This window comes from Lottia gigantea (genome assembly GCF_000327385.1).
Source record: "Lottia gigantea unplaced genomic scaffold LOTGIsca_121, whole genome shotgun sequence".
NCBI classification, from domain to species: Eukaryota; Metazoa; Mollusca; class Gastropoda; family Lottiidae; genus Lottia; species Lottia gigantea.
The window spans coordinates 122,460-141,703 of record NW_008707245.1 but is presented as its reverse complement, the minus strand read 5'-3'; the positions used below and the strand labels follow the sequence as shown (position 1 = coordinate 141,703).

Here is a 19,244-nt window from a genome sequence, read left to right as displayed (position 1 = left end):
GTCAAGCGAATGGTGTTCGCACCGTGTCCGAACCCGTAACACATGTATTCACTTCTCTTTTTTTTCTTTTGTATCGAGTATCCTGCACCGTACATCGTCTTTTCGCGGCTTTGAGTAGGTAATACGTCGTCAACCTTTTAAAAGTAGACATGAACTCTTTTCTAATCAATAACTGAACTCAGCTCAATAATTAAAGTAGGGGTCGAATTGATTGACTTTGGTCAATTCCAATACATGTATATCACATGGTAAGAACATATTGTCCACTAATATAATCCGGTTGATTATATCCATGTCACGTGGGCTAATAACGCATGGATGAACGACGAGGGTTCACGAGTGTCATGAAGGGTAAATGCTGTCAAAGCACGAGTTTTGTATACCCCATTCAAAGGCCCTTTATGTACACGTTCTTATTTTTCCACCGTAGAAAACATATTTTATTAAATGTCTTTATCATATACATGTACTATATTGGCCTCCATAGTGCGTACTGTACTTGATCTAATAAAATTAAATTAGCTTTCTAGGTACTATTTTTTTTAGTAACTTAATATAAAACCTCCTAAACTCGTACCGCATTGGAACGAAGTAACAAAAAACATAGCCCGTGCAATAACGGAACTTAGGTCAGAATACTTTTGATGCTCGCTAGCTTTCGACCAACTTGTCAGGACCTTTATGTCATATACCATATCTTAAACTAGTGATAGGTGATCACAGTCCGTGATGACCGCGCCCATATCATTACCGCCTTTTCATGTCTCGAAGATCAAATTACAGTACACTATTGTAAACAGTTTACACGGTACAGGGGACATGTTACCATTACCAAATGATATAGACTTGATTTAACAAATGTCTACGAGCGAGTTTGTGTTATTAAACCTTTGAAGGACCTGTCACAGATTTTGATAAGTCCATGCTACCAGATAGATTTCTTAAATCAGTATTACAGAGGCAAGATACGCTACCCCCGTAGTATGATAACCAATGGGTGTTATAAAGTCCTACCAACAAAAATCGAGTTATAGTATCAAAGGTTGTCTCGTCTTACTAGCGCACCCACGACACATACAGATTTATTACATAGACTACGGTAAAAACCTACACTATATCCATTAGGTAAGGGACATTATTTCCCATACAAAATAAAGACCTTTTCATTTCACCTTGATCACGGTTGAAATAAATTGAAATACTCTAAAACGGAGAAAGTATATCATTGAATTTAAGTGAAGTTCCCCGTCCAAAAATATAATTTATGGGTTTCAAATCCTGTTCTGCACCTTAATGGTGTCCTACATCCGTGCACTTTATTGCTCTGGTGTGTTTTTTATGTCCTACCACTCTTGACCTTATTTATTATAACATTTTTTTTTGTCTTACTTTATTTTGCACCTTACCACTCTAATGGGTTTTAAAGTCAAACTACTCATCCCCTAATTATTATTATGTGTTTTGTTGTCCAATTGTTTTGGACCTTACTGGTATAAAGGTTTTCCGTCCCCTAATTAATATCATTGTGTGTTGTTCGTCACACTTTTTTTTAAACCTTACCAATCCATCCGCTCTGCACCAGCTAATTATTATTACGACTTGTGTTTAGGTTCTAAAGTCTTGGACCTTGCCAGTCTAATATGTTTTTCATCTCTCTGCTCAATATTATTCTTGAAAATTAAACCGATATACGCATAGCCACACCCTCATTATACAAAAAAAAAATCCGCATTCCCAATAATAGTGCATTGAAGAAATAACCCCATTAACACAAACGGTCCATATATACATATACCTACATGTATATATCCTGTAGTTTATTGCTGTACCGTATTATTATTACCATAGTCAGAAATGGACACGCTTGGGTTCTAACCTGTGACGGAATTTTATATTTGGGACAATTTTTAACCCCTTTTAAAAGGGGCAGGGATTACACGTTCACAATCTCATTAAAAAAAATTCTATTTGCGATGGATGACTTAAAATAAATTTGAGTCACTTTTTTGTTTTTCGTGTTATATAAAGGAGTATGGCTGGTAAACAGACGCATTTCTTTAAGTATATATAACAAAACCAAGGAACGAGGAGACGAACGTACGTCTTGAGTGTAAGGATTGCCAATTGGAATAGAACAACTCCTACTACAGATACTTTATGTGTTTGGATTACCTTATAGTAGCAATACCACAAGAAAATACTCAAACAATTTGACAGGATCATCTTTATAAAAAGCGTTGAGAGTAAACAATCGGAGCTCGGAGCATTACGTTGGTTTGTTCCACGTACGAGACCAGCAACTGTATGAAGGACATCGGATATTCTTTGCGCGACTTCTCGGAGTATTTTTGAGAACCTATCACTGTCATATATGATGCACGTACGAAAACTTTAGAGCATGTGACGCCCATATTAGATGCACGTACGACACTCATCTATGTGTAAGAAGGGCATCAGAGCATAAAACATAATGAACATAAAGCATTACTGAGCATTATCATGTTTTCACATTGTATACTTCATACTGCATAAAAAGAAGAACATAAAAGAACATCAAGACTAAGAAGGGGCATCATCAGGTGTTCTTTAGTTATAAGAAGACCGATCCACTAAAGCATCCAACTCGGAGACGCAATATACAACACAGATCCCTTGCCCTATTACGTGTTGAAAAATTTTTCAAAATAATATAACGAAATAAACAGTCGTGGGAAAATCAACCAGTTGTTTTAAAAGGGCTAGAGGCGTGTTCTGCAGGGAAGATGTGAAAATAAATAATAAATAAAGAATATCGAAATTCGATAACTTTATATGGATAAAAAAAGTGAAATGTCTAATTTACAAAATTGTGCAAGCCACTAGAGCTCAATTTTGTGACGATTTTAGGAACAATATAAGAATTCTTTTTTAAAAATACAGAGGAATTACTTCTGCTGTGGTTTTTAAGCGCTTTATCGATAAGGACAATTCAGAAATGGTTTGGATATTACGATGCATGTTATTGGCATATTTATTTCTGACGGTGACTGCAGGTAAGTCCTTGTTGAACATGAAATGAAGATGGGTGAGACCACAAGACCAAGAAGGGGGAGGAGGGGCACAGGCAGTTGTTTCACTGTGTAAGAGGATTACACAATTAAAAGAGGAGAGGGGAGGGGAGCTAGGCTAGTCTCGTTTTGGAGGGGGGGGGGGCATAAAAAGCATAACAGCACGTAGCGGTTGTTAAATTATCCACAATTTTCTTCGTGTATATATAATTATAAGCAATTTCACACAGATATATTCATATCATGTTTGATCAAGATAATTCTGATCAATTAACCTAGCGATACGGTTCATTGAAAGCATGTCATTTAAGAAATAACGGCGGTTAACACTGAATAGAGGTTTATATATCAGAGAAGAGAAATGAACATATAAAAGATACAAGTTAAAGTGTTAAAATGGTGCATAAAATTAAAAAAAAAGTAAAAGATAACATAACATAATATTATTAATAATATTAATATTAAATGAATATTTACATAAATAACAAACTAAATAAATATTAAAATTGAATTAAATTGAATTAAATTAAATAAATATTAAAATTGAATTAAATTGAATTAAATTAAATAAATATTAAAATTGAATTAAATTGAATTAAATTAAATAAATATTAAAATTGAATTAAATTAGAATTAAAATCATTAAAATCCAAATCAAATCAAATCAAATCAAATCAAAATCAAAATCAAAATCAAATCAAATCAAATCAAATCAAATCAAATCAAATCAAATCAAATCAAATCAAATCAAATCAAATCCTATTTGAAGCCAACGAGGTTTTTGAAATTCAAACTATGTGTAGCTGGCCAATATCAGTTCAGTTTTCGTGTAAACCGGTCGAACAGGATATCAGATTTTGTAATCTCGTGATGAAGATAGCTTACTATTGAGAATATTTCGTTCTTTACAGAATACGTCTACTCGAACTAAGTCAAGCACTCATCCTTAAAAGCCCCCTATTATGTTATGTTTTCATTTTCGTCATGAAAATTCTATCAAAATTATAATGTTATAAAGATTGGGCTAAAGTAAAATTACACCAGACCAAATACTAATATTATCTAAGTGTCGGTATGTTTAAGATCTCCCAAAGGTTAACATGTAGGCTACTGTATGTGCCCTTGCAAAATTTTCCCACATTACAGTGCATTTCAAACAGATCGCTGATTTTAATGGCTATGCTTATACTCTTAATAAAGCAAGATGGCTAATGAGTCGAATTGAATAATGACGTATGGCGTTATTAGCCGAAGATGGCGAAAATACTCTGTTGATGAAGCAAGGGGTGAATATCGACGGACTCGAGTAACCTATGTGGATCAATAATTTGTTTTGACAACTTAATCCTCTTACAGTAATTTGATTTTTTCCGAAAAGATCTGAGTCACCATTCGTCATTAGCTATTTTAATAAGGTCTACATTTAAATAAATTGGACACGAACATGAATGAATCTATTGAACCAGTCTTCTCAATTTAATATCACCTTTGTAAATGTCACTGAAAAATCTATGTAGAATCTTACGTTTATCAATTTACATTTCAGAGGCATCCCCAAAGGTTACTTTGAAACTTCTCGTCGAAGATGGCACCGAAGCAACAAATTCCTCGTCGATTAACCTGGTCAAAATGCCGAGTAATCTGGTGTTCCGTGTACGACGGGACCATGAAGTGGCAGTTCTACGTTTAAGAAGGATACCTCTTCTGAAAACAACAGCCTATAGAGAAGGTGAAAGCTTCCCTTTAACTCATACCAGAGAGGTAAGATATATAACGTATAATTCTGATTATAACACGCACTTATAAATAATGCGCACACAAAGTATAAAACCGATTATTAGCGATCATCTAGACAATTCAAATTCGAAATCCATTACCTTTCAGGATAAAGCCAGTTATGCTGACTACAGCACCAAAGCTGTTCTTTTAGTTACAAGAGCTCCAACCTCGTCCGCTAAATACACTTTGGTGAGTATACCATCGCTTGTCATTTTTTATTTGTCTATCTAAGCTTCGCCAGGAAAGATGAAACGTGGTATATTCTTCATCGATATCGCAAGCATTTAATTTCATTTAATTTAATGATCACAAAATAGACCTTTATATCTATAATATTAGTCATTTCTGACCCTTTTTCAGGACGGGCACTTTCAGATTGGTTTGCGATTGGTGCACATAGAACCTACTTCTGACGGAGTCCATGAAATAACTCGACAAGAGACTTTGGTACAAAGATTCCAAGGTAACAATAATCCCAATAAGTAAAAGAGTAAGAGTAACCTTTGTATTCATCCTAAAGATCAGAGAGGATATCATCTGGGATAGATCTTTGCAGAGGTTTGATCAATGACCAGATGAAAGACAGAGAACCCAAAAAGTAATGGACGTATGGTTGTTTCTGTCATGGCCAGAGAGCAGATGATAGACAGGATCCTTGATAACTTACGTTATCCTTAAAAAATACGATTGTTTTTGTTCTTCCAGATATGTCACAAGAACACAACGCACATCATAGGTACAAAAGATCACTGAGGACGTACACTGTGGAGACTTGTCTCATTGCGGATTACCAGGCCTTTTCTAAGTAAATATTACTCATTTTCCCATGAAGAAATCCAATCCAATCTATAAGCTAAATCTGCAAACCCGTCCATATTACAATCCATTAGCCAATCATTATGACGATATATAAGTCAAAGCCTATAAAATTCACTATTCATAAATCAACATTCCAGACTTCAAAGTCCGCAAATAGCTTTGAATAGCAATCCATTAATTAAAGTATACATAAGGTTAGCCCAAAAGGATCCCAGCAGCCAAATAGCCAACGTTTCATCACCATTGCCAGAACAATCTAATGCAGATCAAGATGGTTCGCTTCGTGGTTTCTCTGAGCCTTAGTTCACAGTCACCCAATTAATTGCTTTTTAGATTCTTGGGGAGGAATAACAACGATGTGGTTAAAGCTGAGGCCGACATGAAGAACTACTATGCTTTCATTGCGGAGCAGGTACGTGAATACATCGTGCTGTTTAAGACGACAGCGTGACGATAGCACCACCATCATCATCATCATCATCATCATCATCAGCATCAGCATCATCATCAATATCTGCTGCAGCAGAAACTTCTTATCAACAGAATCATCGTCATCTGGTTTAGCTGCAAAAAAATCTTCACCATTCTTTCCTGATTAATCATTTAAATCACCATCTTCGTCATCAACAATTAGCATTGTTATCCATAATTACCAGTTGTGTCCACAATAACCACTTGTGTCCAAATTACCAGTTTTGCCCTTATCGTTTTTGTTTATCTGCAGATGAAAGTTCGGTTTCACCATATCAATGAAGTGGAAGGGACCATTGCCTTTAACATTGTTTATTCCGGTCTCTTCATTATAGAGGTAACAATTAAGATTCTACATGTCATAACGTCCGACAATGCAACACCATGCAGTATGCAATAGAGTAAATTGTGCCACAACAGCAACGACAACGAGCAAAGCACCACAAAGTCAATGAAAGGCTTTCAATTATTATTATTTGGTGACTCAACAAATCCAAGTACCCCAAAAATATTATCGGTCAAATACATAAAAGCCTGTAATCCAAAAGTGCTCCGGAACTGCAATGATATATATTGTCCTTTTTCAGACAAGAGCGGACTCCTCGTACACTGAACCCTTTAAAACGGGTGATAAAGTTGAGGTTGACTCAGCACTCAACGCAACCCAATTTTGGTTAGAATCACCACCAGCTGGTATCGTGCTTCCCCCAAGCGACCACTACATGTTCTTCACTGGGTAAGTCATCGTACTGTTTGTAACGTTGTGGAAAGAGATTGCGACAGAAGTGCACACTCTTCGGGCAAGTTGTGGTGTCCCGTGTTGAAGTTTAACCAAACTGTCCATAATCTCACCGACCATCTCTTTTCAAAGGGGACTCTGCGACTGAGTTTGCCAGCCTAATTTCTCTTTCGTAGAGTGCAACATGCAGATGAACTTGCACATCTTTGAGACAATCTACACCAACTTATTTAAGTTAACAAGAATATAATAATTGTGTTCAATTTCAGATACAACCTAGTCAACAATGGAAACGATGGAAATGCAGGTAGGGTTTGAGATTTCCATCTGTTACGCTCTTATACACCTAGTGTGTGCTGTCGTATGGAATTAAATAAATGAAACGCCACGTAGAGTGCAATGGGTACAATTGTGCCAAGGCAGTGGTATCAGAAGTACGCGAGCCTGGGCCTGTTATTTAGTACCATCCGAATGACTTTTGTCCATGAGTGTTGCATTGGACAATCATGCTCGCGAATATAAAGGACCATGATTATGATTGACCATGAGTCATGTTCCGTTTAAGTGTGTCCTCCATTCTGCAAAAGTTGTTCATCAGAGACAAAGGAAAGAGTCTGGGCACCTTCATCTTCATCCCGGAACGAGTCTTTCCCGAAATATTATATGGTGATATATTTGTTACAGGGAAGGCTTACACAGGAGTTATGTGCATAGCCGATTCATTTGTGATCTCGGGAACTAGTGTTCGGCTTAAGGGAAGTACATCTATAGTAGAAGACAAGCAAGGAGCTGGGACAGCCACGACAGCCGCCCACGAAATGGGCCATGCGTAAGTGCTTTTGGTTTTGGTGGGAGCGTTATTCTTTGTCTCTTTTTGATTGTCATGGAATATGATGTTACATTCAAATTTTGAAAAAAATAATATGGCTAGCTAACATTGTCAAATTTCATAACTTTATATTTTATACTCACAGATGCTCTCCTGACTGTAGGTCCCCAGCGAGGTCCTTTTCTGCCAGCTCCTGGCAGCTCAATTCCATGTCTTGTTGGTCTTGTCCGGTCAGTTTTGTTATTCGAAATTCATTTTGTAGATTTAGAGCTTTACACGACAGTAACGTTGGATGCGATGATACAGATCAGTACATCATGGCAACATCGAGTTTTCCGGTTAATGACGCAACAAGAGCCAGGCATCCATGGCAATTTTCGACCTGCTCTGTTAGAGATATAAGGGCTTTTGTGGAAAGGTAGGTATTAGTTAGTTAGGTACTAGAGCGAAACGGACCACGCACAACAAAGGCTTGGTGTTCTTTTACTGAATGTGTCTCCAAAGGACGGATGGGCAGCATGAGGTGGATATTTTTCATTGACTAGCGAATGGGGTATCGTACACAACCTAACCAGGTCAGGTTATCCGTAATATTAAAAGGTTGACTTGTAATTTCCATGCCATCTTGCCTGCTGGATGTTTTTACATCGATGGTTTCAGCAGTCTACTGTAGCCAACCCTTGATTCATAATCTTACAGAACCGATGTAGACTGTCTAAATGATAACCGCTATGGGGATGGTGTTGTGACAACAACTGAAACAGCTGGTCAGTATTACGATAAAGACACTCAATGTAAAATGCTGGAAGGAGAAGATTCCAGATTTTGCAACGTAAGTAATTAGGGTCTACATGTTTGGATTTAAAAACCAATATCATTTAGGTATCTTAGCATCTGTGTGTGCAACTTTAGAGTGTTTTGGGCTAGCTTAACGGCATGGCGCGACATTATGTGCATTCTCTGCAAGTTGTGAGTGTATAGTGCCTTATCCGCATGGTATTTCTGAGTTTCTGAGGAGTACCTTATCTCGCATGGTATAACTCTAGAGTCACTTATCAACAGGTCGGGACCTTTCGAATGATCTCATCAGCAAGGTGTACAATATATTTAACACATAATTCTCCATTCACCATTTCAGGAATTCTTTCCAGTTAACAAGGACGAAATGTGTTACCGTGGCTATTGCTTGACAGAAACCACACCCAGTGGTGGAATTCGCTGTGGTACAGCCAATTTAATGGAGTATTCAACATGTGATACTAACAGGGTCTGTAGATGAACTTCTTGATCTATTGTGGACATCCCAACATTCAACTGGGCGATAAGAGCATTCGACGATATAGATTTTAGATCGTCTATTTCTCTCAGTGATGCTTTTCGAAGAACTAGGATGCAAAAATGACGATGTCCTGATAAAATTTTCCGGATTTCACACGGCATGGCGTTGCCCGTCCTTATCAGCCCAATCAGGTCCAGAAAATAGGAATAAAACTCCATTCAATTCATTTTTATTTCAGTGGTGTTATAAAGGCTTGTGTATCAAGGGTAGGTTTACTTTCACTTTATACTTCTTAATCAAGATCCTTCCATTCATAATGACGAATTCTGGGGCGGTAGCAGGTGCTCCAGACGATTCCCAGTCACACTGCTTATTACAGTGAAGTTAATAGAATATCAAACTACTTTTTCAGCCAACAACGCAGCGCCGATCTTTGTGAACGTACCAACTTCGCCGGTACAAGTCGCATCTAATGCCCAAGGTGTTATCTATACAGTACAAACGTTTGACGCAGATGGTGATACGCTAACTGTACACATAACCTACGATCCGTCAAGCGTTTCGTCCTACCTCACCTTCGACACCAATAGTAAGTTTCAATTTACATAGTCATCAGAACGATGTTATTTATCTATTTTTGCTCCAGCAGTTTAGAAAGATTTGAAAAGTTTCCAAGTTGGACACAAATTTACAGCTATTCATTTATTGCTCTGTATTTAAGGTCCATGGAAATCTCTGAAGGAATGCCCGCCATTAATCTATTAAGTTAATATTTCAAATATCAAATGAATCATAATTGTTTTCAACATTTCCTTTTCAGCAAAGAGGTTTTCAGTTCGTCCAGGATCCAATTTAGCTGACCTTCAAATAAGCAACTTCAGTTTGATCATGTCCGTTGATGACGGGCTACTGCTTTCACTACCAGTAAACGTGGATTTTCAGATCACAGCCCCAATTACCAACCAACCCCCCTCCTTCACACAGTCTTCATACAATTTCACCGTTAATGAAGGCAAAGTAAGCTTCTTTTAATTTTAAACATTTTTTGATAATTCAGCCATCGCGGTTATTGTCCATTTGTTATAGCACGGTTTCAATTTTTTGCGGTTGCGCATCGCCTACAAACTATCATTTTAAAGTGTATTCCATTTTCATAAGCATTGTTTCGTACGTTTTCTTTCCAGGCCGGGGACGTTGTTGTGTCAACTTTACTCAATAGAGTGACGGATCCGGATGCGAATACCCAATATTTCTTCATTCTTCAACTGGTTACCACCAACTCAATCTATTTTACGATCGATTCTTCATCAGGTCGGATTACCTACGCCAAAGATTACGACTACGATCCGATTCGTTTACCAAACAATGTGCAGCTATCTGTTGAAGTTCGAGACCAAACCGGATTCTCCGATACGGCTACAATATTTTTGACAATCCTCAACGTCGATCAACCACCAGTTTTTCAAAATTTGCCCACTACGATCAACCTTCAAGAGAATACTGCTCCAGGAACTTTAATATACGACGTAATGGCTACCGACAGCGACTCGACGGACACGATTCGGTACCTCTTCCCGACCAGCAATTTTTTCATTTCCACATACTTAGATCTGAACGTCAATAGTAAGTCAATATAGATAGGTTCAATCTTTTTTGACAGATCTGCATGTTCCGACTACAACTTGGCACCCAGGTTTTGAGAAACGCCAAATTAGCCTTGAACTTATTCCAGATTGTCCACGATGCTTAAGGGAAAACAAGACGACTTCCAAAAATAACCCATATTCTGGTGATGATTTTCTCTTATATTCATTATACATCGTATATTTTCAGCTGGGGCAATTACATTTAAAGCTGGTTCCAACCTCAATTACGAGAATCTCGCCATGACCACTTTTCAAATCCCAATCAGGGTGTTAAGCGCTCAAGCATCTCGGGATGCCATACTGACTATTGCTGTTATCAATGAAAACGAGCCTCCCAAATTTACCCGCTCAAGCTACGAAGTTACAACGACCACAGGACCGGTAAGCTCCACTGATATGATGACGATTCGCTAGCAAGGAAGATATGCTCACTCTTTCGGAGCATATAATTCTAGTTTGCAACTAGGTCTGCCGAAGCCCCTCTGAGAATCCACATAGAAAATGTTTCTTTGAGTATATTTTGTTTTATATCGAAATATCTCTTCAAAGCAAATCCAAGCTACAAATTCAAAGATCCTTCCAAAGTTAAATGATCTAGGGATTGCATTTCTTATGGACACGTCGCTTTGGATGTGTTTACAAGCATGATTGTCCACCCTAAACAAGCTTACGGCATTTCCCTTATTACGTGTTTTCGGAGAACTCTTAACACTTGTTCCAAGGCAGCTCCAACAGAAGGTATAATTTCATTTCAGAAAGACCAAGTGATAGTAGAAAGCTTAACTGGGGTCGTATCGGATCCGGATTTTGGAGACAGGATCGCGCAGTTTGGTATTGAACCCGGTCAATACGTCTACCTCTTTAATATTAATCCAACAAATGGTCGAATAACGTTCTCACAGGAATATGGGGTCGACCGATCTGTGTACCCAAGTCAAGTTGCGTTGGTCGTTACAGCTACCGATACGACCGGTTTAAAGGGAACGGCAGTTCATACAATTACGGTCAACATTGGTAACAGAAAGCCCACATTAACCAATCTACCAAGTACCAAATCAGTTTCGGAAAATACAGCAGGAGGAACTTCTATTTTCCAAGTGTTTGCCCAAGATCTTGACGGTGACGCAACCACCTTCCTGCTACAAACATCAATTCCTGTCAATCAAAATCAATTCACCGTTTCCTCGGGTAAGAAACTCATCAGATTAGCGAAGGTGCACCACAAACAAAAGGTGGTATGAGACACCCCACCCCCTTGCATGACTTGAATGATATACAAAACAATCAGGCTGATAGAATGAAAGGTACCCTACTTCTAATACTTGTAAATGTACACGACACTTCTTTTTTTCTTTTCACGCAGCTGGTGAAGTCACGGTACGACCTGGTGCGGTAATTGATTTTGAAAGTTTACCAGAACTGATGTACCTGACCATTGCCGCATTTGATGGGAAAGCGTCGTCACCAGCAGCAAACCTGACTTTGGTGATCACTAATGTCAATGAACCACCTTCTTTTACCCAAACCAGAATTGGCTTTAGTGTCAACGAAGGACGGGTAAAATTAATATTTTCTAGATATTCAGTATGTTGGCAATATACCATTGCTATGCTGGAAGTCACTAGCAAGCATCGATCACCTTTCTGGAGAACCCGACTTCACTCTGTTCTTGAATACCACCAAATGGCTGTAGACTACTGTTTAAAATCAAAGACTCAGAGACCGCTTTTCCATCAAAAAAATGCCTTTGCTGTGAACGTTTTTTGGTTTATAATTATCTTTCTAATATGGACTAATATTTCCTTCTCGGAAATGTACAGGGTCACACTATATCTGAACTTTGTTAAGCCCTTAAATTGTCAATTAACTAAGAGATGCCATTGCTTTTACTTCAGGCAGGACAGCTCCTAGTCCCAAACCTTCTTCCATACATAACAGATCCTGACCGAAGCGAAAGCTTCAATTTCGCAATCACACAAACCAATCTGGGCGGTTACTTCTTCATTAATGATATCAATGGTGCGATATCTTACCAGCTGAACTACGATACTGATCCGGCGCGACTACCAAATACGGTTCAACTTGTCGTAACTGCAACGGACTCTGGTGGAAACAGTGCCAGTACTACCGTTGTTCTCACAATTCGAAACGTTAACCAGTCGCCATTGTTCACCAATCTGCCACAACGGATTGCTGTATATACCGCAACTACTACCGATGGTTCCGTTATTTTCAATGTAGGAGCTACTGATGCGGACACACAGGATTCTCTTACGATCGGAACCACATTCCTCACTCCTGACGCCTCCAGATTCTTCTCGTACAGATCAGTCGGTGAGTGGGACTAGAATGTGCTGAAATGAACAGGCTGTGGATGTGATTAGTAATGATGATGAAGAAAATGAACCTCACTGCGCATTTCATGGTGTTCTTTGTCTTCAAATGCTGTGACCCGATCGTTCAAGAGACCCAAATGTTGTAATTATCTACATTAAGGAAACAACATTATAAATGGCGTAAAGGTCCCTTTTTTCATTGTTTTGACTTTGTCTTCAGAACTAATAAGGATGCGACAAGTCTATTCTGTTCGTTTTTTTTTTAGATCGAGCAGTTCTTTTCACAGATGGGTCCTTCTTCACCTCAAATTCAACATTCAGCATCCAATTCGTCGTATCCGACAGTCAATCTACCATCACAGATGTCCTCACTATAGACGTTATTGTACCAACACCAAGTAAGTCCATTTCAGATTTAGACCGGCGAACAAAGCTTGAAATTTGATTCAAACTACATGTTTCGCGATTTCGTTCCATTCTCATTCATGTTGAGTTACTTACATCGTACTAACATCGTCCAAAATAGTAGGGTAGATAACAGCCAGTTTCGTTTATACTATGTCGAGTTATCTTTAATAGTCATTGGTATGACTCCTATTCACTGTCCAATTTAATAGTTCACGTGTTCTTAAAGCTTGGCATCGCTGATAATCCACCTAAGTTATAAATCTCCTACAGCAGCATTAAAAGCAATTGGCGTAGCTCATATTCCATTTTTAATATTCCATGTGAGGTTTATGAATCATTTACGAAGCTCATACATTTCGTTACAGCAACAACACATACGCCTACCACGTCTCAACCGCCCCTAGAGATAACCAACCTACCAACACTTATTTCTATCAACGAGAACATCAATGGAGTTGTCTTTATGCTGAACATCAATAGGGCAGCGGGAACACTCATTACGTACCAGCTAGTTCAGATGGACACAAGTCTTCCTCAGCTGTTCCAAATCAATAATGGTAAGGGTGGGAAATTGTAAATTTAAGGCTAAGTGCCTTGATCCCAGGTGTATGGGGGCTGTATGGGGTCCTTAGAAGTCAACGGATTTCATATAGCCTGAGATGAAGTTTGAACATTTTGAGGGCTTAATTTTCACTTCAAAATAAGAGCTTTCACAGGCTTGAGGGGGTTGGGGGCATTTCCTAATACGCCACTGGTACTGACACATTCTATTTCTCTTTCAGCCGGTGTAGTGTCTGTTAGAGCAGGTGTCACGATTGATTTTGAAACTCTACCAAACAGTATCGATTTGTCCATAACTGCCACCGAGGGTACCACCAAGACCAGTCCAAAGACTTTGAACATTGTGATACAAAACTTGAACGAAGCACCAAAGTTCGGTCAATCAGAATATACTTTTGCGGTTGATGAAGGCCAGGTGAGGACACATATTGATTTCATATTAACACCATTATTAGCAATGTTGGTCTCCCAAGCAACAGATCACAAGTCTTGTAGAACTCTATCAATAAGACAAAGCCGTGGAAGCAGGAGCTCAAAGGCTTAAGAACTCCATGACATAGATAGCTTTCGTGTGGTCCAAGTCTAAACTGATGTACCTAAAGCTTAATTCTTTCCTTTTTCAGAAAGACGCCATGTTGATCCCAAGTCTTCTACAATACGTTACAGACCAGGACTCCGGCGACTCTTTGACCTTCAATATCGTTCTGTCTCAATATTCGAATTATTTCAACATTGACCCATCAAGTGGTAGACTGGCTTATGCTGCAGATTACGACGCTGATCCAAGCAGGTTACCAAATCAAGTTGTGCTGTCGATCCGAGTAACCGATGCTGCGGGATTAGTAGATATAGGAAACATACGGTTGAATATTAGAAACATTAACCAACAACCAGTGTTTACCAACCTACCGACGTCCCGTACCATCAATGCTGCCTTTACTAGTGGAATATTTTTCACTGTATCAGCAAATGATAAGGATTCTGGTGATGGTTTAACAGTCTCTATGGAGTCTTCAACATATTTTTCTTTCGATCCAAGCGGTAAGTAGCTTCACCTGATTTCATAAGTTGATATACTTCCTCATTTGAAAAGTTCATTGATTGCTACCTTTTGCGTTTTGTATACAGCCTTCGCAGCTGGCCATCACGGTTTCCTTTTTATATGTGCTTCCTTTTTAAAATTTCAGCTAATACTCTAAGTTTTCTTGGGCGCCAAAGTTTATCATCAACTCAAAGCTTCCAGTTGACATTCCGAGTAACTGATGGACGACTATCATCTTCAGCTATTTTAACCGTCACTGTGGTAGTAAACGGTTAGTATTTGTTTGCTATTTTCATTTTGATCCAAGATCAGAGAGATATCAGTTTGTTTCGTCGTTTTTATTATCTTATCTTTTATGAATCAATGCTCTTACGTGCTGGAACTCTTCATCATCACCATCATTGACCAACTCATACTAAACGAAGTGTATAATTTTAATTACTATTTTTGCTTAATCGACAGTACCAACAACAACTATACGTCCGTTGGTCTTCCTCAATTTACCACAGACTATAACAGTACCAGAAAATACAGCAACCAACCCAGTGTTTACTGTTACCACCAACGAGCCGGACATAAGTAAACTCACATTCCAAATGCAATCGTCGCCTGCTGGTGTCTTTCAGATTAATAACAGTAAGTACTATTTTCAGTTTAGTCGACATAATAACCTAAGTGGTTTTGCGCAAAGGGATTTCCAGTTGACCAACTTATTTAGCTCTCGGGTATTCCAAGGGAAAGCATTGCTGTTCTAATATACTTTCCAAGAACGAGAAAGGGAATAAAGACACAACTCAACGTTATGAACAATCATGAATGCAATGGATGAGATTAGGATAAAAAAAAAAACAGTGCTTAATTGTCTTCTTTTAATTTTTCCAAGAATAACTTTGTGAAGGCTATAAAGGATATCCGTATTTTTCAGATGGGGTAATTTCGCTTCTCTCAGGCGTCATTTTAGACTATGAGCGATTTACTTCTGGTTTTTCTTTACAAATTACTTGTACCGATGGACAGGTCACGTCAAATCCATCTTTTCTCAACATTTTCGTCCAGGACTTGAATGAACCTCCGCGGTTTACCCAAGAGCAGTATAACGTTACAGCATCTGAGGGGAAGGTAGGTACTATTCGATATTGTGGGGTTTATTGGTGGCATAGTACTCCAGAAGAAGTGAGTGGGGCACTTACGAGCCACTCGCACGACGTTGTCCCCAATTTCCTTCAAGACCAACCACAACTTCCCATTGATTATGTTGATAACACATTTTTTTTATTTGCAGCGTGGACAGATACTGGTCACCAGTTTAACAACTTCTGTATCAGACCAAGATGCCAACGAACGATTCACTTTTAGCCTTCTGACATCATCGTATTCCCAGTATTTTTTCATCGATCCACCAAATGGCCGTATTTCATTTGCCGCTGACTACGACGCCGATCCGCAAAGACTACCGTTTGACGTTACGTTAACAGTACGAGTTCTGGATAAAGGCAATATTGAGGCTACATCAAGGATCCGATTTAGATTCACCAATGTCAACCAGCCACCATCTTTCACAAACTTACCGTCCACTCGGACAATAGAAGCCTCAGTCGCAACTGGTGTGGTGTTTTCAGTTCAATCGACAGACCCAGATACTTCCGATACAATAGTTGTTACGATTAGCTATGCCAATCCAACAGATTCCGATTTCTTCAGCTTCAACCAAGCCAGTAAGTTATGAGAATAGATTATCGCCTATAGTTTTAAAGTTGCGCGATGTGTCTCCTGTGTTGAAGATTTGGGGATTAGGTTTTAAACTTTTAGGGGCTTTTTATAGTTTAGGTATGTCCATGCTCCATGTGACTATAACTGTCATCTCGATACCACCCTCGGAGTGCCCATAAGGGTAATAGTGTTTATATAATACCAAATTTATCTGAACTCGTTTCAGGCGGAGATGTATCATTCACTAGGAATGGAGGTTTATCAGTCAACCAAACATACACTTTGACCTTTACTGTCAACGATGGACAGACAACTAGGTCATCAACTTTGACCTTTCTGGTGTACAGTTCACCCGGTAAACTCTAGATTTTTTTCCCGACATATTCCCCTGAAATTGCAGGGCCTTAACATTCGAAAGCTGTTCCAGTTGATTGGAAGTAGCCTCCTTTCCATTAAGATCCAACTGCTGTTGGGTTCTTTTGGTTTATGAGTCTTGTACTCGACGCCATTGCTCCACAAGCCTACTGTATCTTTATACCTTTTACCCAAGATAATTGTTTTCCAGACACAACAACGATTCTTCCAGTAACCACTACGTCACGTCCGTTACGACTTACCAACCTACCAACTTCAATTTACGTAGATGAAAATATTATGAATGGAGTGTTCGTAGTTACAACAGACGCTCCACCCTCCACCAACCTTTTGTTTTCACTGAGCTCTCCCTACTTCAACATCAGCGATGGTAGGTAACTAGTTCTTTTATGGATCCCAAAAGCAACAAGAGCTTCATTTTTGCCACCAGTTGCTTATTTGCGAGCATCCATTTGATTGACGCACAAGTTGTCGAAGCTCATGCAACGGGTCTGATGTAAAGCTGGGAATCTCTAAACCCATTGATATTCATTGTTTCAGACGGAACAGTATCTGTAAAGCCAGGTGTAATACTGGATTTCGAGAAATCTCCAAGCGTGTACCAGCTAAAGATTACAGCCACAAATGGCGTGGTATCTTCTCTCGAAGAAACCTTGACTATTCAGCTACGTAATGTGAATGAACCACCAAGATTTAACGAAACTAATCTCTATTTTACAACCAATGAAGGCAAGGTGAGAATGTTAACTCTAGCTTCAGAATCAAATTTGAATTAAAATGACTCGAACTGGAAATCAGAGTTTTGATCTTGGCATACGTGTATTGTAACTTAGAATTCCACCCATGTCAGCGATACGTAAGTATAACATAAAACTCAATTTCATCTCATTTCTTTATAGGCTGGAGATCTTGTCGTGGCAAGTCTTTTACCATTTGTTAGAGATGAAGACAAAGGTGACACACTTACATTTGAATTTCTGCCAACTGGGACTTATAAAGATTTTACAATGGATCCGGCAACCGGTGGATTCGTATTTGCCAAAGAACACGACGTTTTCAACGGCATGTACGACCGCTTAGGTCTAAATGTCAAAGTGACAGATTCCGGAAAGTTGTCCGCGGAGGCTTATATACAACTTACAATACAGTTCGTGAACCAAGCTCCAAAATTTGTGAATTTGCCCGAAAATCTAACGATACCTTCAACGACCACCGACGGCCAAACGATCTTTACAGTACAGGCAGCCGATACAGATATGTGGGACACCATAACGGTAGACGTAAACGTCCTGACCCCTGCAGCTTCGCAGTTTTTCAACTTCAGTAAAATGGGTAAGTAACAATGACGACTTGAGACTTTATATAGCGCCTGAAGTACAAACGGGTCATCGTGAACGTTTCCCTTACGGAAACTACCGAGAATTGCCGGATGCTGGCGGTGACTAAATGTCAACAGACCAGTCACTAAATCTGTGATCTTTATTAGAATGTGATCACTTCGGTATATTCCACTGCCAAATCATACCTTCTACAATAATCTTCATTTACATTTTTATATTCTAGGAAAGGAAGTCGGTGTTATATTTAAGAATGGTGAAAATATAGTCTCTGATAGTTCGTTTAGGATTCAGTTCATTGCCACTGACAGACGTTTTACTGTTAACAGTACCTTAACCATCACCGTTAATTACGTGCCTCGAGGTAGGTCAACTTAATGATTCCGGAGGCGAAAACTTAGGTATACCAGTCCGTAAGTTATTTGTAGCACGAAGACAGGTCCTGAAATACTCCCATTACTGATGTATATTGCTTTGAAACAAGGGGACAGTCCTCTGGAATAAGGCTAAGAGTAGGATTATGCTTCGCATTCCTCTGGAATTTGGGAAATTGAGATTCAATATCAAATGCAGTATGTGATGTGATAAGCTAACAACAATAATTCGCATTCAATTTCAGCAACAACTACTGAGCAAGCAACAACAACAGAGCAAGCAACAACTACAGAGCAAGCAACAACAACAGAGCAAGCAACAACAACAGAGCAAGCAACAACTACCGAGCAAGCAACAACAACAGAGCAAGCAACAACAACCGAGCAACCATCACCTCCAGCCTTTAACCAAAGTAGATATAGCTTCAATGTAACCGATGGCGAGGTATGAATAATGTTTTATTTTGCAATCTATTGCCATTGGCGAGCTCG

At 38.9% G+C, this 19,244-nt stretch overlaps 2 protein-coding genes across 2 annotated transcripts; both read left to right on the top strand.

Annotated features, from left to right (window-relative positions):
- Positions 1-2,974: 2,974 nt before the first annotated feature.
- Positions 2,975-5,635, top strand: LOTGIDRAFT_171824 (hypothetical protein; the record flags this gene model as incomplete). The annotated part of the gene is made up of 5 exons (XM_009048396.1): positions 2,975-3,032; positions 4,594-4,808; positions 4,932-5,015; positions 5,187-5,289; positions 5,532-5,635. 5 exons carry the CDS (start codon positions 2,975-2,977, stop codon positions 5,633-5,635), a joined length of 564 nt encoding a protein of 187 aa, XP_009046644.1.
- Positions 5,636-6,024: 389 nt separating this feature from the next.
- LOTGIDRAFT_237867 (hypothetical protein) lies at positions 6,025-15,119 on the top strand (the record flags this gene model as incomplete). Its single annotated transcript, XM_009048395.1, has 19 exons — positions 6,025-6,057; positions 6,704-6,852; positions 7,125-7,162; positions 7,540-7,684; positions 7,947-8,102; positions 8,384-8,516; positions 8,823-8,951; positions 9,202-9,229; positions 9,376-9,552; positions 9,784-9,980; positions 10,148-10,586; positions 10,797-10,990; positions 11,365-11,797; positions 11,973-12,166; positions 12,505-12,943; positions 13,212-13,343; positions 14,136-14,329; positions 14,538-14,959; positions 15,106-15,119. Coding segments are annotated over 19 exons (3,645 nt in total), but the record flags the coding sequence as incomplete, so codon positions are not given.
- Between the last annotated feature and the right edge of the window lie 4,125 nt (positions 15,120-19,244).